General features: G+C 32.9%; 1 protein-coding gene across 1 annotated transcript in view; it reads right to left on the minus strand.

Annotated features, from left to right (window-relative positions):
• LOC115213213 (voltage-dependent T-type calcium channel subunit alpha-1G-like) overlaps window positions 1-27,500 on the minus strand; it is an 865,045-nt gene that overhangs the window by 192,038 nt on the left and 645,507 nt on the right. The window contains exon 18 of the mRNA XM_036503838.1: window positions 20,086-20,461. Within this exon, the coding sequence (XP_036359731.1) occupies window positions 20,086-20,461 (376 nt within the window). The remainder of the gene's footprint in view (window positions 1-20,085; window positions 20,462-27,500) is intronic.

Consider the following 27,500-nt stretch of genomic DNA (forward strand, 5'->3'; position numbering starts at 1 on the left):
TCTTGCAAACAAGGAAAATACATCCCTTATTATTTTAAATTTTATATATATATATATATTTACACAAATATATATATATACATATATGTAGCTGCAAGTATGTCTAACTAGTTAAGATGCTTGCTTCATAGTCATAAGATTGCTGGTTGGATCTCATTGCAGGACATCTTGGGCAAATTTCCTTTACCAAAGCCCTAAGTTATTCAAAGCTTTTTAGATTCAAATTGGGTAGGGTATAAAATTTAGGGCAGGTAGAATGATTACATCAGGTGCATATTCTTAGCAATCAAGTGAATTAAGCTACACACACAGCTAAGTGCACTCTTCTAATACACAGGGTAACACTGAACTGAATCTCATATACCTATATATATATGTTTGAGAGAGAGAGAGACGGAGGGAGGGAGAGAGAGAGAAGTTACACATTAAGAGGGTGAGAGAAGTGGAAAGAGTATGAACTAAAGATTTTGATCATCTCATTGACTTCCAATCAATGTTGCCTAATTACTTCAGAATGAAATATTTTCTTCTTTCTTAGTTCCTAAATTATCAATAATAGTCTGAAGTGTTTCTATATTCTTAATTTCATCTTTGGGTAAAATCATTAGAACTCTACAAAGGAGATGAAACAAGGAGTGGAAGAGAAGGAAGAAAAAGAATCAAGAAAGATAGGATGAGGAGGGAGGGAAGAAGTTATAGAAATAGATGAGTGGCGAATGGAAACTGAATTGTCACCAGCTGTTTTGACTTTTCTACTTATTTTTGTTAAGTGAAAGTTTTTGAGGTGGAAAGTATTGTAAACATTTATCTCTTACCATTAACAAAGCCTGGTAATTAATACCTATTGATATGAAATGCTTTCATTTGGTGAAGGTGTACATACTATAGTATATTTGTGTTTGTTTGTGTGTTACCCATCCATCCACAATGATTCAGTGTTCATTTTATAAAAAAAAAACAATGAATTTAAATGCTGTTTTTTTCAAACTGTCTAAAAGTTACGAAAAAATATCAACAACTTCCTGAATTTTGGTGATAAGTATTTCCCTTCAGGTGCACAATTTAATGATTGTATTTAAGGTTAGAGTTAACTGTAAGATGGACGCTTTACTATCCTTACCTCTGACTGAAAAACACTTTTGCAACAAAAAAAAAGATATACTAATATGGAAGTTTTCATTTTAACAACATGATTAATCTTTTGACCTTAAAATAATCACTTTGTGGTTTTAGGAAATATCTACTTAGATATCTTAAACATAGTATTTTGAATTAAAAATAATTGGCTTACTTAAAAATATTCTGATTTTAGAATAAAGAATTTAGCCTTAGTGTTATTTTAACTACAGCATAAATACATGTCCAGGAGATATTTTTTGAAACTCTTTCCCTTGACAGCTACATATAACTGAATTGAGTGTTGAATTTCCATCTGATGGATTAATGGTTTGTATCTTGTCACTATTGCTGTGCAGTGTCTACAGCCAATGTATTTAACTCTTGTCAGTCCAGTCTATCTATTTTATCTTATCTATATATAGGTAACACAAGGTATCTATTCTTAGATGGATGGACTGCAGCATTGTATTATAAGCATTTCATTAGCTTACAGAATTATGTTAAAGCCTTCTTTATCACAGTGTTACACTTTATTCTTTGCTTGACTTAACATTACCAACCTGGCTCTAAGTGTCTTTGATGAAATATATTTTTAGCCTTTCTGAGTCTTTAGATACCTGTTTTTCTCTTTTGGAGTACCTTTAGTATAGCCCACTCTGCTGCAAGAATTCAGTCTAGATCTCTGGTCTCTAAGAGTAATTTCCTCCCTACCCCACCAGGCATGTGTGCAACCTTTCCTCTTTCAGCTTAACCATTACTAAATCTCAGACCAAATTTCACCTGGAACAGCTCTGATTGCTCTGGGTTCTCATTGTCATTAAAATCTGTGTTTTCTACAATCTTAAATTTCCTGCAGTCTACCCTGTGTTAAGGCTCAGCAAACAGATAGAAAGAAAGTTATCACCTCCAGAAAAATACATGTCTCAGTTGACAGAGTATTTAAACTTAATATTCTTTATCTCTTATAATGTTTCAGTGTTGTTTTGATTTGTTGTTGCACTGTGGACTTTGAATCCAATTATCTGAATCCAAATCTTGAAAAATTAAATGACAAAAACCTGTTGAAAATCAATAAAACATGTACCAGTCAAATATTGAGGTCAAGTAAGTTGACTTTTCCTCCATCCAGTGTTTGTGGCTTAATGCTTATACTAGAAATAATAATGTTTTATTTATAATTATTGAAATGTTTACCATGAACTTTTGTAAAAACAAACAAACAAAAAACCTAAAACAAAATTATGCTGAAGAGTAAAAAGAAAGAAAACAATAGATGTGTTGTTAGTAATCATAATAATAAAAAAATATTACAATTTCTACTAGAAATATTTCTGAATGTCACAATATAATCATTCATCAAAAGAACAGTTTAGATAAACATGGTAATAAAAAAAAGACAAGAAAAATGACAAGAGAATAAATGGAAGAATAAATAAAATAATGAAAATGAAAAAGAGAAATAAATAACATTTAGTTAAAGTATTTTTTCAGTTAATGATTTGATATAATATTGAACAATTTTATACGAGTATCTTTTTTTTCACATTATACAATATTATACAGCTAATATTAAAAACACTGTTATTAACAATATTAACACAATATTCAATCAATAGTTTTGCATGCACAGATACATGTATGCACGCACACGCGTGTTTGTGTATGTGTGTGTGTGTGTGTGTGTTAATCCATTACATTGAAATATTAAAAGAAAATTTCCTTCGATTCATAACTTAGATAGTGATATCAATGAATGTTAATAATGCCAATGAAGAAATAAATAAAAAAATTTTAAAAGCCTGTACACACACATGTACATGTACACACATGTAATACATATGTAATATATATTATAATATATGTATATATATATAATATATACATATATATATATATATATATATATATCTTTGTATATATACAAACACAGATATATGACAATTTCAATTTTCTATAGGTTTAATCTTTTTATATCCAACGATACAAAGAATATGGCTTTGAGAAAAAATAATTATATATGAACAGCAACACAGATATTATCTGTGTGTGTGTGTGCGTGTATATATATATATATATGTATATATATATATATATATATATATATATATATATATATATATATATATATACACACACATATATATATGTATATATACGAAGTCTGATCAATAAGTATCCAGACTGTTGCCATATTAATGAAGCTAAAGCATGCAAAGCGAAGCCACCTTCATCTCTGTTGTGCATGTGCACTAAGTTTTAACGTTCTAGCTTGCATCCGCTGTTTACAGCAGTGCTTGGAAGGAAGGTGTATAGCATTGATCATGACAGAGAAAGTTATCATGGTGATACCTACTCAGAGGCCTACACAAAGTTGCAGAAAGTGTATGGAGAAGGGTGGATGAGCCACATACAAGTGTACGAGTGTTTCAGACTTTTCCAAGATGGTCGATATTGACGAACGTTCTGGGAGACTTGCAACCAGCAGAACAGAGAAAAGCATTGCAGATGCATGTGCAGCTGTGAGGGGAAATCGTCGAATCACCACCTGTGAGCTATCAGAGCATGTAATTGGGTATGGGACGCGTGTCTGCCAAGTTTGTGCCAAAACTGCTTTCAGCTGACCACAGAGACACTCGGGTTTCAGTTGCACAAGACCTTGATTGTGTCGAGAATGATGAAAACTTTGCATAGGCTTCTGAGCAGGTATCCCGAAGCTTTTGGCAAGATTCGCTACTCAGCTTTCTGTCACGTTTAATGCAATGACCACACATTACACACCTTCCTTCCAAGCACTGCTGTAAACAGTGGAAGCAAGCTAGTACGTTAAAACTTAGTGCACATGCACAATAGAGTTCAAGATCAATCTGTGCTGAGCAACTTTATTCTGCATGCTTTAGCTTCGTTGCTATGACAACAGTCATGATACTTATTGATCAGACCAAACACACACACACACACATAAAATTCTTTAACAAGAATAGTAGTGACAATGACTTTGAAATTTTGATCTGTTAAACCATCGGACTGTGATGCACTAAATTTGACCTTGGCTTTATATAGTCACTGTTCAGGTAATTTTTTCCCTGAATAGGTGGTGTTCTGTTGAATGGTAATTAGGTTGTAGAGTAGGTTGTGACAGAAAGATGTTAAGGAGAAATTTTTTATTAATTAAATTTGGGATTATGTTTTGATCAAAATTTATTCATGTGTGTAAACAGGTGTGTATATTTAGGTGTATCAGCTTCAGATCATAGGATTGTTTTTTAGGTGCACAAAAGAATGTAGATAAGTAGAAAGAGTCTTTTGGTCAGTAGATGTGATGCTAGTCTTAGTTATTGTTGATTTTATTGGATTTAATCCTTTTCTTTGAATATGTAAATATCAAAGTTCTAAGCTTAATTCAGCGTTTAGAACTTTGTAACTGAGTGTGCAGCTTTTATGTAATGTAATTTTTAAGGGTTCATAAAAGAATATAGGCAGATGGTATGTTTTAGTTGTAAGGCAGCAAGCTGGCAGAAACGTTAGCACGGCGGGCGAAAATGCTTTGCGGTATTTCGTCTGCTGTTACGTTCTGAGTTCAAATTCTGCCAAGGTCGACTTTGCCTTTCATCCTTTCGGGGTCGATATATTAAGTACCAGTTACGCACTGGGGTCGATATACTCGACTTAATCCATTTGTCTGTCCTTGTTTGTCCCCTCTGCGTGTAGCCTCTTGTGGGTAGTAAAAACATAAGTATGTTTTAGTTGATCAGAAAGTTTCTTTACTTGTTGTTGATGCTAAATTTTTCTGTCTGGTTCAGTGAACTGTTACACATGAATTTTCCTGGCGTGCAACCGTTCTTTAGACAAGTCAAACTAAGCAAGAAAGACATGTTACACCACTTTAATGGTGGAAGCGTGACTGAAGACGAAAAATACATATAAAAACTTTTACATGTATATGTGTATCTCTTGCTGGATAGGAGTGCTTATGCATGTATTGAACTACTCCCTTTTTCTCAATCCCTGACCACATCAACATGTGTTTGTACTTAGGTATGTGCCTGTGAGTGCACATGTGTGGGTCTGAGAATGTTCGAATATGTGCATGTGTATGTGAGACTGTATTTGAGTATCCATCGAGTGTAGGATTGTACTGTGGTGTGTCTTTTAGCCTATCTCTTGCCTGTACAAGTGGTAAGACACAACTGAAAGATACAACCAATGACAAGACATGGCTGAAAGTTCAGAGTAACAGATCACAGGACTAGATTAAATAAAGTACTGCACTACTCCTTTTCCAGATCTTTACGCAGCAATGGTGAATATATATATATATATTGTCTGACAGCCATGACTGGATTCTCCCGCTTGTGTGGCATGGTGCAGATATATATATATATATATATATATATGTATGCATGTTTATACATATATAAAGATTATGGTCATTAAATTTTGCTTCATCAACATGTTGATCTGCTGACAAATTTACAAATGTATGTATGCTTCTGTGTATGTGTCTCTGTGTATATGTGTGGGAGTGTTTTTGCTTGCATGTATGTGTCTAAAATATATACCTATATCTAGATCTATACATACATACATACATACATACATACATACATACATACATACATACATATGTTTGTGTGTGTGTATAAAGTTATAAGCATACAGACACACAACGTATATATAGCTTTGCATACACATGCGTTTCTCAGGTGACCTACAATATAAATTTAAGAAAAGGCTGGTTATTAGTTATGACAATAGTGTAATACATTTATCAAATTAAATAGTCAAATGAAACAGAAAAATTTACTGACAACGATTCCACAAACTAAAATATGAAGAAAATATCCTGGATAAAGAAGTTGAATAGTTTTGATCATAGGATAGGAATAGTGCAAATCTTCTCCATAGCAACCAGTTCACTGGAGCACATTTCTTGTTATTTCCTTTTTTTTTTTTTGCTTCTTTCTAAATCTGATTATATAGCAGTAAATAGCAAGCATAGAGCAGATCAACAAATGGTTTGCAGACCTCACTAAAGTAATAGTTTGACAATGGAAACAGAAAGCTTTCAAAAAAGCTTGCAGTGTCAGCATTTTCACAAACGCATTCTCGCTGGCAACATAATTTATCTGAGCATACATCTGCTGTGGTTCCTCAGGAAAATATACATAATGTATGTGTGTGTGCATGTATATATATGTGTGCGTGTGTATATATATATATAATATATATATATACACACACACACACACATTCACACTTTTATAATTAATGCATTATATATGGAAGTGAGCTGTTAACCATGTTATTTCAGTATTCAAGCAGGTTGAGCCACTGAGATATAAACTATGATTTCCTGTAAAACTTAGCATGTGGAAATAATTTTCATTTAAATCCATTAGAAACATCATTTCTGCAACTGAAAACAACAACAATTACAAAAAACAAACAAACTAGCTAACAAACAAATAAACAAACAAAACAAACAAAAAAAATAACATCTCAATACTATATTGGATTTTCATGTTTTGCTTTGTTCCTTGTGGACAAGAAAACTGATTTTTTTTTGCTCTTATAATATCCATTCTAGTTAACAACTTTAAATATCTTTATGAAGTTAGTGTATATTCATATCAAATATTTTCGGTTTTCTATTTGAAATATTCTGTTGTTATTGTTTTTAGTAAATGTATTGCTCAGTTATTTTTGAAGCCATCCATCCATCCATCCATCCATCCACACACCCACCCATCCATCCATCTCAATATATATATATTCATCGAAATGAACAATATTATATGCCCATTATGGTTGATTTTACCATCTGGTTCTGCACTGGGGATTCATGGATGTTAGATAACAGCTGGATTATGTAACCCTTCACTCTTCAGAGTTGACAATAATAGAAGATATGGTATACTTTGATCAATATACCTTCTTTACAAATAAGTGCATATTTTTCTAACTTATGGATTCTTATATGGCTCTCTCTCTCTCTCTCTCTCTATATATATATATATATATATATCAAAGTGTAGTATCTGATGATGATGATGATATATATATATACCTCTTCCACCCACTCATCATCATGATTATCATTTAATGCCCATCAATCAGGCAGGCATGGTTAAAATGATTTGTCAAGATCCAACCCCAATCCCACCCTGCTGACTGAAGTAAAGAAAGAGAAAAATTTATTTAGTAATATAGTCCTAATTACTTCTAAAATGGTGGGATTGTCATTGCTGGAGCACCTTTTGATCATAGATCCAAGGGTTAAACAACAACTACTGTACTTTATAACAGACTCAATATTTTGATTTAATCCAGAAAGTTTGTTTGAATACATATGTATGTGTATGTATGTGTGTGTGTGTGTATATATGTATATATATATATATGCACATGTATATGTATGTATTAATATATATGCATGTATTAATATATATATATATATACACACATATATATGATATATACATATACGTATACAGATACATATATATATATATAAGTATATGATATAAATGCTGGTGGCATGTAAAGAACACCCTTCAAGCATTGGGCCTCACAGAAGCAAAGTGGCCGAGTTCCTTTCAAGTGTTGGACCCCACAAAGGTAATGATTGAGACCTTTAGCATTTAGACATGCTTGAGAAGCCCCATCAAGCTGAACAAAATTGCAGTCGTGACAGATATCGGTGTCACACAAATTGGCACCTGTACCGGTGGCATGTAAAAGTACCCCAGTGTCATGCAAACGGCAGCTGTGCTGGTGGCATATGAAAGCACCCACTACACTCTCAGAGTGGTTGGCAAGTTAGGAATGGCATCCAGCCATAGAAAACCATGCAAAATCAGACTGGAATCTGGTGCAGCCTTCCAGTGTGCCAGCCTGGTCAATCCATCCAATGTAAGCCAGCATGGACAATGGATGTATGATGATGATGATGATGTATATATATATATATATATATAATATATATATATATGATGTACATATATATACATGCGTATATGTAAATGTATATATAATCGATCCATGCCAACATGGAAGATGGACGTTAAATGATGATGATGATGATGATGATGATGATATAGTATATAAATAAACAATATATATATATATCTATCTATACATAATATTAGACATACATACATACATACATGAATACATATGCACATATATGTATATATGTGCTTATATGTATATATATGCATATGCAAGCTTTTGTGGATCAAACGGAATTCATTGAAAGACATTTTCTACTACTGGATATTTTTCCTGTTGTCAACCTCACCTGTTTCCTAATAGAACCCCTAACAGGACATGGAACATGGATGTTAAATGATGCTGCTACTGATGATATATATCATCATCATCATCATCATCATCATCATTTAGCGTCCGTTTTCCATGCTAGCATGGGTTGGACGGTTCAACTGGGGTCTGGGGAGCCCGAAGGCTGCACCAGGCCAGTCAGATCTGGCGGTGTTTCATATATATATATATATATCACTGGTTTGAGTTGTGAAATAGAGGTAAATATGAATATAACAAAGCCAAGAAAGTAAATGATTTGACATAACCTGAGAAAGTGAAGGCTCATTATCATCATAAAAAATAATTAATTAACTAATTTAATTAATTAATAACTGCAGAAAAGTGATACTAGATCGAGTGTTTAATTTGTGACAGTGTTGAAAGAATGCAATACTGCTGATATGGAAGAAAGCTGCTGCTGCTACTGCTGCTGCTGCTGCTGCTGATAATGATGATGATAATGATGAAGGTGATGATGAAGATGATTATGATTATTATGATGATGATAGTGATGGTGATGATGATGGTAATAATGATGGTAATGATGATGATTATGATGACAATAATGATGAGGACAATGATGGTGACGATGACTATGATGATGATCATGATAATGATGATGAATATAAAATGATTGTAAGTCTCTCTAAACTACCTTCATGATTAATTTCAGGTAGAATTACTTTGTTTAGAAATGAGCAAGAATTGGCATAGGTTTGACTTTATGCCAATGTCTTGTAGAATTAACATCACATTTCAATATGGTTACTCTTGTCAGTAGTTAGAAAGTGAAGTACCAAAACCAAACTTTGTGAAGCTAACACTGACCCTTAAAAGCACTAACAAAATTTTCTGATATTTCCCATGGCTACTAAAGAGCAATTGAGTAATTGTCTTGTTAGAATTTATACACTTTCACATATATGATTGATTTCTTGTCAGATGTTCTCACATGTAAAGGTTCAATAGAGGAAATATCTCTAATTGGTTTTTGTTTTACATGTTAAAATATGAAGTTGGTATTTGACAGACTTGCTTGAAAGCTGCACTAATTATGTAATGATTCAGGGGCAATTATAGGTACAGGTATTACTATGTGGTCAAGAAGTTTGTTTCTCAATTGTCTGGTTTCAAGTTTAGTCCTTTTGTTTGGCACAAGCTGTTTCTCTGAGCTGACCATTGCCTTGTGAGAGAATTTGTTAGATTGAAGCTGTGAAAAAAACCTGCCGTGTGTATGTGTGTGTGTTGTGTGTTGTGTGTGTGTGTTGTGTGTGTGAGCATGTATTTCTATGTGTATATATATATATACATATATATCATCAACGTCGTTTAACGTCCGTTTTCCATGCTAGCATGGGTTGGACGGTTCAACTGGGGTCTGGGAAGCCAGGAGGCTGCACCAGGCTCCAGTCTGATCTGGTAGTGTTTCTACAGCTTGATGCCCTTCCTAATGCCAACCACTCCAATGAGGGGTTTAGTTCACTGGTGATCTAAATGAATAGGTATGCTGAGTAAGTGCTATATATAATCCATTAGGTTCCAAGTTCACAGCTGAGGCTGGAGCTATGGATCCATATTAGGCTTCTGTGTTAGCAGGTATGTATTATATTAGAGGAAAAAGGACAACAAAGACCAAGGCAGGATGAGTATCTCAAGTCATTTATAATAATTTAATTAGGGTAAGTTGAATTTGAAGCCTTACAGCTGTTTCTGGGAATCCAAAGTGATAGGCTAGAATCTCTATACACTGGGTATTCCATCATCAGAGACAAAGTGAGTATGTATGAAAGTTCTTGATAGGAAATTCACAGTTTATAAGGAACAGAATAGAAGAACAGACAGTAAAAGTAGATAGAAAAATAAAGAGAGGAGAATAAAGTTCACAAATCATCTTTTCCCAGAGGGTATGGAGGTTGGTTCATATTTCCATGAAGGTATAGGCCCTTAGGTATAATCCCAGGTAAATCTGGGCAGTATTCGTTCATGTTGAAGTAATGGATTAAGTGGTTAGCTAGTATGTTAATGGTCCCATGGGTAGATAGAGTGAGAAAGACAGACATCAAGATAGAGAGAAATGGGTTGTGAGTGAGTGGATACAGGAGAGAGGAGAAAGAGAGAGGAAAGAAAGGAATGGAATAGGTGTGGGAAAGAATGAATGAGAATGAAAGTATAGTAAGACCAAAAATCAAAAATCAAAAAATAAGAAACATAAAAATAAAGATTGAGATAAGATTCCAGTAAATGTCAGTTCAGGGGTGAGAGGCAGGCATTAAGGTTTTGATAAAGTGGAGGAGGGAGGTATTTATGTCTATTAATTATATATTTCTTTACTACCCACAAGGGGATTAACATAGAGGGGACAAACAAGGACAGACAAAGGGATTAAGTCGATTACATCGACCCCAGTGCATAACTGGTACTTAATTTATCGACTCCGAAAGGATGAAAGGCAAAGAATTCTAGGTTAGGTATGGTCAAACAGAATATTTAGTTCAGTGGTCAGTAGGGATACCTAAAACTAGAAGCCTAGCTTAAGGGGGTATATATAGGATAAAACTACAATTAAATGGATAAAGGATATAAATTAAAGAGCTAAAAATTAAAAGTTAAATTGAAAATTTAAAAATTAAAGAACTAAAGCTAGCTAGCTTCAAAGATATTTATGCTGATAGAGGAGAAAAGGAAATGAAAAAAACATACGTATATTGTAACAACCATGGATGCATATAGGAAAGTGTTATAATCTAAAGGTGCAGTAGAACTAATGCTTACATGTAGAGAATGCTTTGTCTGTTTATTGAGTAATTGGGGTGAATTATGAATTAATATGTAATATATATATATATATATATATATGTTGGGTGGTTGGTGTTAGGAAGGGCATCCAACTGTAAAAAAATCATGCCAAAACAGATACAGAAGTCTGGTGCAGGCTCCTACCTAGCCAGTTCCTGTCAAACCATTCAACCCATGCTAGAATGGAGGGTGGACATTAAATGATGATGATGATATATATATATGTGTGTATATATGTATTATGCATGTATGTAGGTACACACACAACATATATAAATGTACACATCTTAACAATAAAGCATGGAAAAATAGATGTTAAAGTGATGACGATGATGACGATGACGATGATGACGATGATAATGATGATGATGATAATGATGACGATAACGATGAGGATGTTAATATAGCCATGAGCAGACAGAGGTGGCCTCCCAGCCCCTTCACTCTTGACAAAACAGAACATCTTGTTTGTGACAGTTAGAGGGAGAGAAACCTGTACAAGCACTACTGTTAAGTAGATTGGATCAAGGTGAAATGAAGTGACTTGCTCAAGAGTATAATGCACTGCCTGATCTAGGAATTGAACCTCTGAGTTTATAAGCCAAACACACTTACCACTAGGTGTCATGCTATTTCTAACTATTGATTACAGAACTGAATTTATATCATGTTAAGATAAAGCTATATAGATTTATTACTTCTATGCCAGCTGAAAATTTTAGATTTGAAGCAGCTGAGACTTCTTACTTCTGTGGTATCCATGCAACTGAACTTAGCTTTATCTCTACCAAGAATTGTGTGATTACTGCTTGTAAAGCAGACAATGTTTATAATATAGGTATTTCTAAAATATACAGATTTAGAAACAGTACATCAGTTAAAAGGTCAGACAAGCCAAATCACAACTAAATGATTGTAGTAGTTAACTTGTAAACCATTACAGTGCCATCAAAAATAACAAAAAGCATGCAAAGTTGTTGTTGTTGTTGTTTCACCACAGGACGATTCTTAATGTGCTGCGCCATGAACAAAATCATTCTAGCCGTTACCATCATGTCTTTTTTTCACTGGTTCATATAGATATCTCTCTCTTTTCTCTTTTACTTGTTTTAGTCATTTGACTGCGGCCATGCTGGAGCACCGCCTTTAATCGAGCAACTCGACCCTGGGACTTATTCTTTTGTAAGCCCAGTACTTATTCTATCGGTCTCTTTTGCCGAACTGCTAAGTAACGGGGACATAAACACACCAGCATCAGTTGTCAAGCAATGCTAGGGGGACAAACAGAGACACACAAGCACACACATGCATATATATATATATACATATATACGATGGGCTTCTTTCAGTTTCTGTCTACCAAATCCACTCACAAGGCTTTGGTCGGCCCGAGGCTATAGTAGAAGACACTTGCCCAAGGTGCCGTTTGCTGTGCCGTTTGTAGCAAGTTAAGTGACCATATAAATGCTCCGTCTTTATCTCAATGAGATTTTTTTGAGGAAGGTTCAACAGGTATTTTCTGCAAATTAAGGAACCACATAAATGTCTCCACTGTCTTGATGTGATTTGAGAAATATTTGGCTGATATTTCTAGCATGCAAAGTATGCATGTAGAAGGTATCATATTGTTATGTAAGTTGAAAGAGATTTGGCTGCTATTTCCAGCAGAATGAGTAATTGTATAACGGCTTCCTCAGTAAGTTAGAGTAATTTGAGGGAGATTTGACTGCTATTTTTAACGGGTTAAGCAACTGCATAGAGATTCTCTTATTGGCTCATCTGTTATCCACAGATATGTAAATATGAAAAAAAAAACAAAAACAAAAATAAATAGATGCTATTAACTGCTAGTATCTTCACGTGTTTATTGAGGTATGCTTATTCTAAGTCACAAAATGGTCTGTTAGTATGTGCTAACTGGAAGAATTTTCCAGTGTGTTTGGAATAAAAGAAAGATTATTATGAACCATTTTGCAAACTTCACTGTCTTGCAAGTGTGTAATACAATACTTACATCTGATTTAATATATTTATTGTTACTATGAATAATCAGGAAATTTAATAAAAGAAGACTTGTCATTCATTTAGTTAAATAGTTGTTGAAAAATACTGAAGCTAAAATTTTAAATGAGAATATACACAGACCAAATGTAATAATGTTTTACAAGGGTTATATTGATATACAATTGTACATATTTTATTTTTTCCTCTCTCTATGCATATTTCTCTAATCCAAATTCAAACTGACATTTTTAGTTCATCCAAGCATTTAAGCTGAAACAATAAATCAAATAATATTAAAGCTTATTTGGAAAAGTCTTCAATGTGATTCTTTTCGAGTTTTGAGAATTATATTTTGAGAAATATTTTTAGTGCCTAATATTTTTCAGTTTATGTTTTCCAAAGTCTGTCTTATTTTAATGCTTGGAACAGTTAATCTCTCCCTCCCTCCCTCTCTCTCTCTCTCTCTCTCTCTCCCTGTGTCTGTCTCACTCACTTTCTTTCTATCACACACATCAGCACACTCAGAGAAATATGTATTTATTCACACAATATATGCATGCATGTGCATAAAGAAACTTTTATTCTATGGCTTATTTTCAAAATATATAATTTTCCGTAAGAAAAGAAAAGAAATAAATAAAACTAGAAGTAAAATGTTTTATTAATTTATTCAATGTTAAGGGTATTAATATTTTTTGACATCTAAATGTAGATTTTATTTCTAATAAATATTTCCTTTATAAAAATGTATCAAATAAATATTTTCTATCCGTCTATTTTGTGATTAAGTATTATTGCTGGCAACTTTATTATCTTCGTGCTAGACTAAAATATCAGTCTTTTATATATAGCAAACACACAATAGCATTTTTAACAATGTCACTGGTCACCAATTATACATATATATATATAGTGGCTGTGTGGTAAGTAGCTTGCTTACCAACCACATGGTTCCGGGTTCAGTCCCACTGCATGGCACCTTGGGCAAGTGTCTTCTACTATAGCCTTGGGCTGACCAAAGCTTTGTGAGTGAGGTTTGGAGAGCAAGTGGCTGCACCAGGCTCCAATCTGATCTGGCAGAGTTTCTACAGCTGGGTGCCCTTCCTAATGCCAACCACTCCAGAAGAGAGGGTGCTTTTTATGTGCCACCAGCACAGGAACCAGTAAGGTGGGCCTGGCAATGCTCAAGTTCAGATGGTGCTTTTTGCGTGCCACCAGCACAGAAGCTAGTCAGTGGCTACTGGCATTGGTCACAACCGGTTGGTGCTTTTTATGTGCCACCGGCACTGGAGCCAGTAAGGTGGGCCTGGCAACAAACACTTTCAGATGGTATATTATATATCAAGGTGTGTATGAAATCATTTTGATGTTATTGACCTTAAATCTTGAAATAACAGTTTTCTTATTCTGAAGTTTGTGTTCTTGTTAATGTAGAATAACTAATAAACTGTTTATTGTTGATCTTTAGCAGGTGTATGATTAAAGGTATTCCAGCCACGATCATTGGTCAATTTTTCTCAGACACAATGTACCTAGCACTATATAATCCAGTTAGTCCCAATTAAAATAAACAAAAAGGAACCCCTCCCCCAAACATACAATATGATTAAACTGCTATTTCTTGCAGGACATGCAACAACATATAGACTCTCTTGCTCACTCAGCCATTAACTGAGTTTAACCACTTAAAAACTAGTTAATGTGTTAGATACCTGTGGTATACAACTAAATAAAACACAGGCATAACATCAGCAAAGAAACAAGGAGAGAAAATAAAGAATGTGTAGTGGCTGGCTGATACCAGTAACCACCAACTGGCCCCTGTGCCAGTGGCATATAAAAATCACTATCCAAACGTGATCACTGCCAGGCCCGCCTGACTGACTCCTGTGCTGGTGGCACATAAAAAGCACCCACTATACTCTTGGAGTGGTTGGCATTAGGAGGGGCATCCAGCTGTTGAAACATTACCAGACCATATTGGAGCCTGGTGCAGCCACTGGCTCTCTAGACCTCAGTCAAACTGTCGAACCTATGCCAGCGTGGAAAACGGATGTTAAACGATGATGATGATGATATATATACACATGTACACACACATGCACATACATACACACACACATACATATAATGTAGTATATCTGAGGATAAAGAAAGCATACACTAATTGGAAGGAAGAGTATCAAACAATACAACAGATGAAACCAGCAGACTGATTTGTCTTTAGCTATCTAGCAATTCTTTATCTTAGAAACTAGGGAAACGTGATTAAATATAGTATTATACACTAGCAAAGAAGGCTGCACCTTTAAAGTATTCTTGCTTTTGTATGTAAACATGTTTACATTATTCTCTCAGAATGTAGCAACTGGTTTATATCAGCTGTGTATGCTGTTTATACCTGATGAAAGTTGCGTTTCAAATGTATTACAATGGAAGGAGATCAAAATGACTACTAAGTGATAATAAACAGATCAAACGTTGAATAAATTGATATTAACTGAGAGAGAGAGAGAAAGAATAGTGTATTCAGTGTCTCTCTCTCTCTCTTGCTCTCTCTCTCTCTCTCTCTCTCTCTCTATATATATATATATATATATATATATATATATATATATAAATATGTATGTATGCATACATGTATGCATACATGTATGCATGCATGCATGTATATATATATATATTTTTTTCTCTCCTTGTTTCCTTCCTTGTTTTTTCTCTTTCTGTAGAAGAGCGTAGGCTCGAAACGTAAAAGATTTTTTCTATTCCTGAGCATTATACTAATACATCTTGGTCCTTTGCTCTCTCCTCAATGAGGTTGGTCTTCCTAGTGATCAGCATTTCTTTATGTAATTGTCATCATCCACACACATTACATGACTATACCAGCAGTTTTTTGACCTGCACACTACATCTGACGCTGCCTCTTATGCACTACTATAAACTCTTATTCAAGAAATGTGGGAACTCATAGTGTTACCTTTAATCAACTACAGGCTATAAATATTTATGTGAGAGGTATAAATGAAAGAAACACATGAAATGAGAGTCCAGATATGGTAAAGGAATCTGCATGATTAAGTTGTTAGAAATAGCAGCCAAACCCCCCTCCCTTCCAAATTCTATCCTATTGTCTTAAAAAAAAGGAAAAACACACTGAAGAATGTAGTCCTAGGTACACTATAGTTAGGGAACGGACAAGATGATTGCAGCTAGAATACCTTTGATAATAAGTTTACGAAATTAGGGCTGAGCTGGAGCTAAGCAGCAGCAGCAGCAGCAGCAGCAGCAACAGCAGCAGCAGCAGCACAACAACAACAACAACAACAACAACAACAACAACAACAACAACAACAACAACAACATCAACAACATCATCATCATCATCAACAGCAGCAACAACAACAACAATATCAACAACAATAACAGCAGAAACAACAACAGCATGATTTTAAATAGAAATATCTAAGGAGAATGAAAGTAAACTTTGTAACATGTTCTAATGAAATATCAAACTTAAATTAAAATTGTATCATTGTGTCTAAAAATGTAAAGCTGAAGGTATAACTAACAAAGTAGGATCACATATACTTCAGCTGCTAATCAAAAAACTGCTTGTACAAAACCTACACTTCTCTCAGTTAGTACAATAAGCTCCTACAAAACTGCTATATTGCCATGAACAAGTTAATGAATATAATGAAAGATATGAATTAAAACAACAATAGAAATCATATAAACTGGCCTACATTATTTTATATTAGTTTTGATTGATCTTGTCAGGCAAGTAGCCTATGTATATTATCTCCCTTTACAAATTTTTTGAAATTCTTTTTTGCCTTGATAAGGAGCTTTTACTTGAAACATTGCTTTTCCACACATATTAATAACTAACTTTGTTATTTTTTATTTTTACCACACTCTCATGGATTAACTTTGATGACACAGGCTAACATTTAATTTTCCAAGATTATGGATTTCTTAAATGTCCTAGCATCCAATGAAACTCTTTACTCTTTTACTCTTTTACTTGTTTCAGTCATTTGACTGTGGCCATGCTGGAGCACCGCCTTTAGTCGAGCAACTCGACCCCGGGACTTATTCGTTTTGTAAGCCCAGTACTTATTCTATCGGTCTCTTTTTGCCAAACTGCTAAGTGATGGGGACGTAAACACACCAGCATCGATTGTCAAGCAATGCTAGGGGAACAAACACAGACACACAAACACACACACATACATATATATATATATACATATATACGACAGGCTTCTTTCAGTTTCCGTCTACCAAATCCACTCACAAGGCATTGGTCAGCCCGGGGCTATAGCAGAAGACACTTGCCCAAGATGCCATGCAGTGGGACTGAACCTGGAACCATGTGGCTGGTTAGCAAGCTACTTACCACACAGCCACTCCTGTTATTTTATAATTCATATTCATCTCTTTACATACTGCAGACAGCATTGGTAAGGACATCTAAACATATAGCATATCCTTGCTATGCTTGCTCTAAAGTTTATAAATTTATATTCTTTTCCACAGTACACTTGTTATAAAACATCAATTTCAAATGCTAAATGATGTTAAAAGAAATTAATAAGTTTATCATTTAAGATGTTAGTCTGTAATGTAATAAGGACATATGCTTAAGATGGTTTCCACCTGGTATGAAATAGCAGGGCCATAGATTTATATTTTGACATTAACCCTAAATTGTACCTGTATACTGAAGTTAGAAATGAAACACCCAGCAAATGGGACGATTAAATCTTTCATTACCACCCCGGCTGAAACCAGCTCTGGGTTTGTAGTACAAATATCTTGTTTCTAAAAGTTCTGAATTAAAATCTTCCACCAAACCCTTAATCACAATTTATGTTCCTAACACTAACTTAATGATAACAAAGTTATTTTACTAAATTCTTTGTTATATTTAAAGTAATTGAAAGAAACACAGAGCATCTCAAAAGAAATACAATAACAAAAGGGTTATCATGATAATTTGAGATCTTTTGAGTTACTTTACTCTTTGAAAATTCAGAGATTATAATCTTTAATAACTGCCAGCTGCAATAGTTTTCTGTACTGTAAATTCAAATTCAATTTATGCAGACTATAAGTTTTATCATGATTATTACCATTACTTAATATTAGTTATACTAAAGTGTGATCCTTATTTACATATTTTTGATACAAATTTCTCCTCAGATATCACTATTTAAAGTAATATTTAAAAAAAAATTGCTTGGCCTAACTATTTCAAAACACTCTCAAGAGAATTCATATAAATTTAGAGGAAATGTTTATGCAAAGGTTCAAGATAAAAATTTTATAAAAAAGAGATGAACTCAGAAAAAAAAAAATTCTAAAAAATACCAAGGCATACAAATAAGCACAATGGATTTATCACTGTAGTTGGTTTAATATTTCATCCTAAAATATATTAATAAATATTAAAAGCAATAATTAATTTTATTAGTAAGAAAAATGTAGATCATTATAAAGAATACACCATCAATGGTAAAGAAATTGTAGAAGGACATGCACACCTAAAACACACACACTCACACACACACCCACACAGATATTTACGAAAGCAAAAGCAAGAATGTATTTTACTCTTATTTGAAGACAATTGTTGGTGTCTTTATAATTAGTAGTGATTATTAAAGACCTTTTAGGTTTAGCAAATCTTTGGTGCATATATATTTTGTTACTGAGCATCATATGTGTTTGTAATTTCCAATGGCCCTAGTGTTGAGAGAATGTAATTAGTAATACATAAAGCAGCATACACAAATAGAAAAAATTATGAAGAAAAAAAGATGTTAATTATTCAGGAGCTTTTTATTTGGCTGACTACTCCCATGTTTTTACTCTTCTGATTGACGCCAAAGGTTATCATAAGATGTCTTTCTCCATGTACCTGATTTTTGAAGTACTAAGATGATCTTTCAAAAGAACTTAAATAGCTATTCAAGAATATTACATTACTTTCTTTTAAAAATTTTCCATTTTGAAATTCTCTTGTGACACAAGAAAACCAACAACAATTGTTCTATAGTCATCTGCTTCAAGTTCACCACCAGAGCGTTCAAATGTTGAATTAGACATTCTCATAAAAAAGAGCAACAAAATATCAAACACACAAATACTAAAAAAAAAAAAATTAAAAAATAAAAAAAAAACTGAAACTAAAACATAGTTAAGTTATTAACATTGTACAACATAACAGTTCATGGAAAGCTGTTTGTTTTGATATTATTTCATTTTGTAATTTTTCATTTACCAAATACAAGCAGCTGTTATCAAAATGGTTTTGTTCTAAAACATTTATATTGCCACTTTATTTTCAGAAAACGTATCAAATGTAATTCATCATCATTTAAATACAAAACTACTGGTTAGTTAAATGGCTTGCTGGAATAAAAAAGAGAAAAGAAATCTAAGTTAAACAAAAGTAAAAGGACAAGTTTAATGGCCATAAATGCTTTTATGATTATTTTACAGTATAAAGCTATTATGGAAAATATATAAATGAGATATACATAAAAAACATTCTTTCTTTCTCTCTGTTTTTCAGTCTGTCTATCTAACTCTCTCTCACATGCAAACACACACACACCACACACACACACACACACACACACACACGTACATACATTTACACAATGCACAAATATCCAATAGAGAAGACCACTCTATTAATTGTTTAATGTTCAATGTTGCTAATAATAATATTTTCCAATGTTTCCTGTCAATTTCAGTTTGAAATAGGATTAAAATATAAACATCACAGCTAATAGCAGAATAGGGTTAAAGAAAGCATAAATAACTTACTGTTTCATCAATAGCATCTGGGTCATCTTCAAGTTCTTCAAGACATTTATCAGCTGCTGTTTTCGCAACAGGCAGTTCAGAGCTTAAATTGTTCAATTTGTATTCTTCTTTGAATGTACTGCTGGAAGTGGAGTTGTGTGTGTGGTGACTTTTGAGAGAATTTTCACGATGGAGACTGAATGACCGATGAATGCTATATGAACTACTGATTGAGTTATTTCGGCTCCAGCTGCGATTGCCTCTTATTGAGTTCTTGGATGTAAAAGAATGATGGCTTTTGATAGAGTTTTGTCGACTTAATGCATGCTGGCTTTTGATAGAATTCTGTGGACTGAGAGTTCGTTGATTGTTCAAAGGGGGTTGGCCATTACATTCACTGAAATTTAAAAAAGAATACATAATAGTAAATTTAGTAAAACAAAAAGACAAACTGTAAAGTCATTTTGTAGGACATTTTCACAGCAATATCAAATAAATGGAATCAATTTAAATTCACATTGAAGTTTTCTTCAAAATATTTCAAAGAGTTATATTTTTCTTTCTCACCATTTCCTTGTAGATTTTTTTTCTCCTTTACAATGGCTACAAATGCAAAAGTATCAATAAAATAATCAATTAAGGCTTTCACACAAAGAAAATTACTTTGTTTTCTTGGTAGATACTGGAGTAATAAAAATAGAATAATATGGCTACTTCAAGAAGAAACACTATTTTCTGGTAATTAATGAAGTTTTTTTATGTGCAAGTTGAGTGATATGTTCGAAAGATAATAAAGATAAAAGTCAGAATTTTTTTTATATTATGTAATGAATTTCCCTAGTGAAAGTAAATGAACTTGGAGACCTCTGGATTGTTACTAATACAAAGTCTGACACTTAGTTTCACAGCACCACTTCAAGTTTATTGGCAGATAATGGATGGACGAAAAAAAGAAAAGAAAGACAGACTTCATTATCTCCAGCTGATAATACTTTAATAAACCAAGCCATGCCAATATGACTAACATATAACTGTAAGATGAAAGCATTTTCCTTTTTCATATCAAAAGCAGATGAGACTACCAGAAATTTCGTCTACAATAAAAATCTGAAAAATAGATAAGATGGGTGCTGACATGACAATATGGTTAAAAAGTTTAATTTGCTATCTCATGACTTTGATCACATTCCTTGGTACTTTCAGCCAGTATCATCTGTCAGTCTCAGTCAATTCAAACTGAGTTCAAACTGTGAGTAAAATTTGGTAGCTAGAAACTGGATTGTTATTACTCCAACCAGCTCTCCATTCTGAGGACTGCAGAACCCATGAGTAATGCTTTTTCTGTCTTTTTCTCTACCAGCTATAGAGGACTTGTAAAAATGCCTTGGGTACTAACCTTCCTTTTCTGAATAATCCATAAAAAAGAAAAAAAATGTTGCTTATCTTTAATGTATTTCTAATCACACTCATATTCAGTTCCATGATTTACCCAACCCTTTATTAATTTATAAGGTTTTGACTAAAATTGATACATATGTACTTTCTGTTTAACATGTGCTGGACACTTGACTGAAACGCCCAACATCTTTTTCATTGCTTGATCAAGACAACAATACAGACACATACACATGTGCACACACATGCATGTGCACACACACACATTTATATATATATATATTTATATATGTACATACATGTATATATTGCTCTATAATATATATATATATACACATATATATTGCTCTATAATATATATATACATACACATGCATATATCATATAGACTGATATATGCATGTGTGTGACATGTATATAAATATATTTATATAAATATATTTAAATATTTTCCAGCAAAGAGTGCACTACAGAACATTGATAGTGGCTAATGATTTCAGAGTCAGAGTTAGGTAGACAGCGATACAGGAGATGATATGGAGATGGAAGATATGGAAACTAAAAGATCCTGCAGTGAGGAATAGTTTGAGAGAAATTTTGATGTATATGACTGTAAGGAGGAAGATAAAGCATTGATAACAACTTGGAATTTCTATGAAATAACTTGCATAGGGTTAAGAACAAACATATGGCTGGGGAAAAGTTCCTGGCAGAACCAAAGGTAATGTGCTTGCAGAATGACACAGCTGACAGGGCAGTAAAAACTTGGAGACTGGCTTGGAAAACCATTGTCAATGTGTCAAATGGATGAGGTGTTATGGATTGTAAAGCAGTGTGTTAGAATTAGGTTTGATAAACCATGACATCAATGGAGGGGAAAATACGTACAGAATGAAAGTAGAGTATTTGCCCTCACTGAAACTGGGAAAGAAAAAATTATGTGAGTGTTACGAGAGGTCACTGGGTGAAGAAAATGATAGATAGAGAGGGGGAGAGGGAGGGAGGTCCATATTATTTCAGCAGAGGGACTGAATACTGAAGTCGACAGCTATATGGTTGGAAGCATGATTTAAGATATGAATGTAGAGAAAACAGCTACGCCATCATGGTTAGTCATGGAAATGTTGAAAGAAGAGAATGCAGTTTCGAAATTGATTGATCAAATTAAGACAGAAACAGAAAGAATTAGAGCACAACTAATAAAGATGAAAATTAGCTCAGATGAGATGCAGTTTAGATTTATGTCAGGATCTGGTATCACTAAAGACCTCTTTCTAACAAAGCAACAATTGGCATTTTTAGGAAAGCAATAAACCATACTTAGCATTCATAGACCTGGAGAAGGTCTTTGTCAAGGTATTCACAATGATTGTTAAGCAAGCTAGGTGTAGATCAAGGGTTCCCAACCTTATTTTATCGTTGGTGAACCCCATATATGCTCATGTAAATTTTTGAAATAAAATATTTGTTTGTAGGTTAGTAAAAACTAACAATGAAACAATTTCGTTATTCATAACATAAATTCATAACATAAATTCCAAATGCAAATCTTGAAAATTTCAATAAATGTAGGTACCTCTCCTAGTAAACAAAATTTATATACGGACCCACAAATTACAATTTTTTACTCGTGGTCCCCCTGAAAGCTTCTGTGGACCCTGGTTGGTAACCCCCGGGTGTAGATGAATGACATGTGAAAACTGTGCAACCTATGAGCAAAAATGCTGTTAGGAAGGCGAGAGTTTGTTAGGAATGAGCTCAGAAAGAATTTAGTTTGTAGATAAGTGTCCATCAACATTCAACTCTCAGTCTTTCATTATTAATTATAGATCTCTAGGCTAGAACAGAGAGTTTAAGACCAGTTGTCCATGAGAACTTCTAAATGTCGATAACCTAATTTTCCTAACAGTGAATTTTTCCAATTTCAAGATAGTTGGCTAGGTGAAGAGAGTCATTAACTAAAAATCTGTACATTTGTTGTTAATCATATAACTTACACAACAAAGTTGTAAACCACACATTACTCTACAACAAAGCTAAATGTGTTTTAAACGTTAAAAAAGCTTCAAGTATATAAATACACTTTTATATATGGAACTAAAATGTACATTACTCTCTTTAATTAATTCTTTATTCAATACTAAACAATTCCTTAGCATTAACATATAAAAAAACTATGCATACACATTCTCATAAAACTAAAAATGTATTAATATATAGAAAGTAGAATAAATATTTTTGTATGCTTGTGTTTCTGAATGTCACTGAAGTAACAGAGTTAAAAGCTTGACATAATATTATTATTAATCAACAACAGTTATGCAAAACTGCAATTGATTCTCCTGTATGTTTTTCATTTATAGGAATAATAAAAGAAAAAAAATAGTTGATTTAATCTTTTCAATATACAATATTTAATAGGATATTGATCTTTTCTATAAATTGCTTAATGCAGTGTTTTATTCATATTTAACTGGCATTGTCTTTAGATGGATACCAATATGCATATTTGGCTTAATCGACATTAAATTCACTGCAGGATATCTATATCTGTCCAGGAATCAGTATTCAATTATTTAGACACATATCAATTAAAAAATGACAGTAAGCAGGTATTTGTTAGACAAAAGAAATGTACTCAAATGAACCTTTGCAACAGAATTCAATTTTACAGACTGATACACTGTCAGAGATATATTCAAAATTGTATAATCTAAATATTTAAACTAATTTAGTTTCCAAGAAGCTATCTTTCCCTGCATAAAATCTTTAAAAGATATTCAGTAAATATATTTATCAAGAGAATGCAGCTGTAATGTTACAGGCAACTGATCATTATCATTGTTGTTGTTCTGTCTGATTTTACTAATGCTAATATTTTCTATTTAGACTTTGTAATTCTGAAACAAATTTAGCATTTGCAAGAGTCAAAGAAATTTAGTCAGTTGAACTTGAGCTACATGTTTTGCTAAATTGAGTATTCCTCTTTGTCAAGTAGCTTCAACCAAGATATGTTTCACAATGCCATGTCAGGAATTCCTACACTCTGTTAAGTTCAGTAGATCTCTACTTACATACTGTGTATCTTTTCTAATAACGTCAATGCAGTTGAGTAGTCTTCTTTTTCTATTTGGATGTGGAAGTTACCGAAATATACCACATGGCCTGTGGTCAGCAAAACTTACTCTACATTGGGCAATAATTGTAGAGATGGGTGAAAAGATTTCAAAAATATCCTTTTTGAACCCTCCTATGTACCATCAAAACAATCTTGAAAATTAAATAAATGCATAAATTTAAACTTATTTAATCCCTATTTAGCTGTATTATATATTTTCATCACTTGTACAAGACATATTTATATATATCTGAAAAATTTATTATCAACAAACTTAAGAAATATGTTGTCTAATTCACCCAAAATGCAGACGTTTTGAGTCAAATAAATAAGACTCTCAAGTCAGAGGTTATAAACTCCTCTTTTGAATCTTTCTCTATTTAGAAACAATTTTCATTTGAGTGCAGAACTTTAAAATGGTTTGTACACCTGATAAAGTTGGACAAGTACTAGAACTGGAAAACTAGTGGTAGTCTATGTCAGTATAAATTGACTGGAAAGCAAAAAGATTACTGAGATGTATGCCTATGTATCATTAGAAGTATGAGACATTCAGCTTTACTTTGTAACTGATAAGTAGCTTGATGGTTTGAGCTGTATATAAAATTTTTACGATGGCCATTATTTACTTTAACAGACAGGAATGTTTAGCTAAGTACTACTGTAACATATTGATAATAGTTAACAAACGCAGAACATAAACCTTATTGTTAATTTTTAGCATATTAGTTTATCTTTAGGACTGATATTTCTAAATATATAATTTTAAATTCTTTTAATTATTAATTTACTAAGCAGCACGTAATAATAGTTTTAAATGTAAGATAAGCTTAATGTATTTTAACTGATGCTGTGAGACACTGGGCAAATACAACAAACAGCTATTTGTAATTGTCTCCCCTGTGGCCAAAAAAAGGTGGGTGATTTGATTTAGCTTTTAACTTAGTTGGGTTTGTCTTTAGAAACCAGGTCAACTGAATCTCCCCTTTCTTGTCTATAGAAAACAAATGAGAGCAACAAATATTTGTTTACATTTGTCTAAAGTCTCATGGTATAAATTTTAATATTTTAAATTTATATTTTAATTAGTAAAAAGAAACAGCAACAATTTTTATTATTAAAATTTACAAATAAAAGAATCTATAAGTAGAATAAAGAGTAAGCTCATTTGTTATTCATAAACTAAGGAAAGTGCCTTTAATTACATGGTAAATATTAAATGTTTGGCAACTTAAGTTTACTACTCAGTTTTGATCTTCAGCTAGAATCAGCTATTTGTACTGTAATTATTTGCTAAATTTCTGAGAAATGCATGGATATCACAGCTGCTTTGTCTCATGATATCTCACACTGAGCTGAAAGGAAAATGGTTTAGTTTTTCAAAATTGTTTTATGAAGAAATTGGTTTTACAAGAAAGTTATTATTTTTCGATTTTTCTAATTTGCATGTAAACACATTTTCATTTGTCTTAGCAACTTTGCATCAGATATATATTATCTGCCAGTCAGTGATCTATGAAATCAAAAATTGTATGAATTATTAAAATGTTGAAGAGACATTCAGAGAAGAGAAATTTTCAAAAATAAATCTCAGATCAAATGTAATGGATTCCATTAAACTTGTCAATCTCTTCTGCAGCAGATTTACTATTCATAGCTTGTTAAACTTGGATTTGTGGACATAAGTCAGTGATTGAATCTGATCTTATTAAGTCTGAGGCTATTCCAATTAAGGAACACTATTTGTCTTGCAATGTGATTTTAGTAATGACTACCAACTAGTTTGTTTTCCATGGCAGACAAATCAAAAGCATTTTTATAAATTCATATTATATGCTGAAAGAGTTAAATTAAGTAACTTTTGAATATCAACACAAAATTCCACAGACAGCACTTATACATATGCACATTACATACAGGCACATGAGCTAATGTGGGAGCTTCAATGTAGTCACTTGGCCTACTAGAAACACCAGCCAAATTTCTCTCATATCACACCTTAACATATTAAGTGAAGAAAGGATACACTAAATAATGTGGTCCTAGATATACCCCTAAAAAACGGGAGTTATCCCAGGTGGAGTACTTTTGATCTTAAGTCTCCTTGATTAGAGCTGACCTGAGGTTAAACAACAACAGTTCACACATACACTCACACACACACACATACACACACACACACACACATTTGTATGTAGCTATGATTGCTTTAGTATATATAATTTATTTCTTTAATTTGACACCCTTATTATCTAGCCTTTCTTTTGTTGAAAATTTCAGTTTGATTGTGTAAATTTAATCTTAATTAATTAAGGTTACATTCTTTGTTTGCACAGAAAATATTAAAGTTGTTTTAAGTTTAAGATTAAAAACTTTAACGCACCTGTTAATTTTCTCAAGTTCACTCATGTAACTTCTATCAAATGTGTTTTGCTATAGTCTATGTAATTTTAAGCATCTCTACATATGAATTCTAATACAATGAAATAATCATAGCTAGGTATTACAAGAGGAATTCTGGTGTTGATGAAACTGACTTTGAAGATGCATCCAAATTTTGATTTGAAAATTTTGAAAAAAAGAAAGTCATGAGTCAAAATCTCAGCACTTTTACATACTTTACAGCAGTGCTTCTCAAATTATCTGATGTAGCGTACCAGAAGTTTTTTTTACAATGTGCCAGGGACCAGTAATATTTCTTAGTAATATTAATTTATACTGGAAACAATATATATAATGCATGTAATAAAAGTTGACAATTTTTTTATCATATTTATTTTGTAAACAAATAATACAATATTACATGAGCATTTTTTAAGCATTTTATGTTTCTTTCTTTTCTGGAAACTTGCTGCGTACTAGCAGCTGATGGCTCATAGACCGGCACCAGTCTGCAGACCATCACTTTGAGTAACACTGCTTT

Source organism: Octopus sinensis, linkage group LG6 (genome assembly GCF_006345805.1).
Source record: "Octopus sinensis linkage group LG6, ASM634580v1, whole genome shotgun sequence".
Taxonomy (NCBI): Eukaryota; Metazoa; Mollusca; class Cephalopoda; order Octopoda; family Octopodidae; genus Octopus; species Octopus sinensis.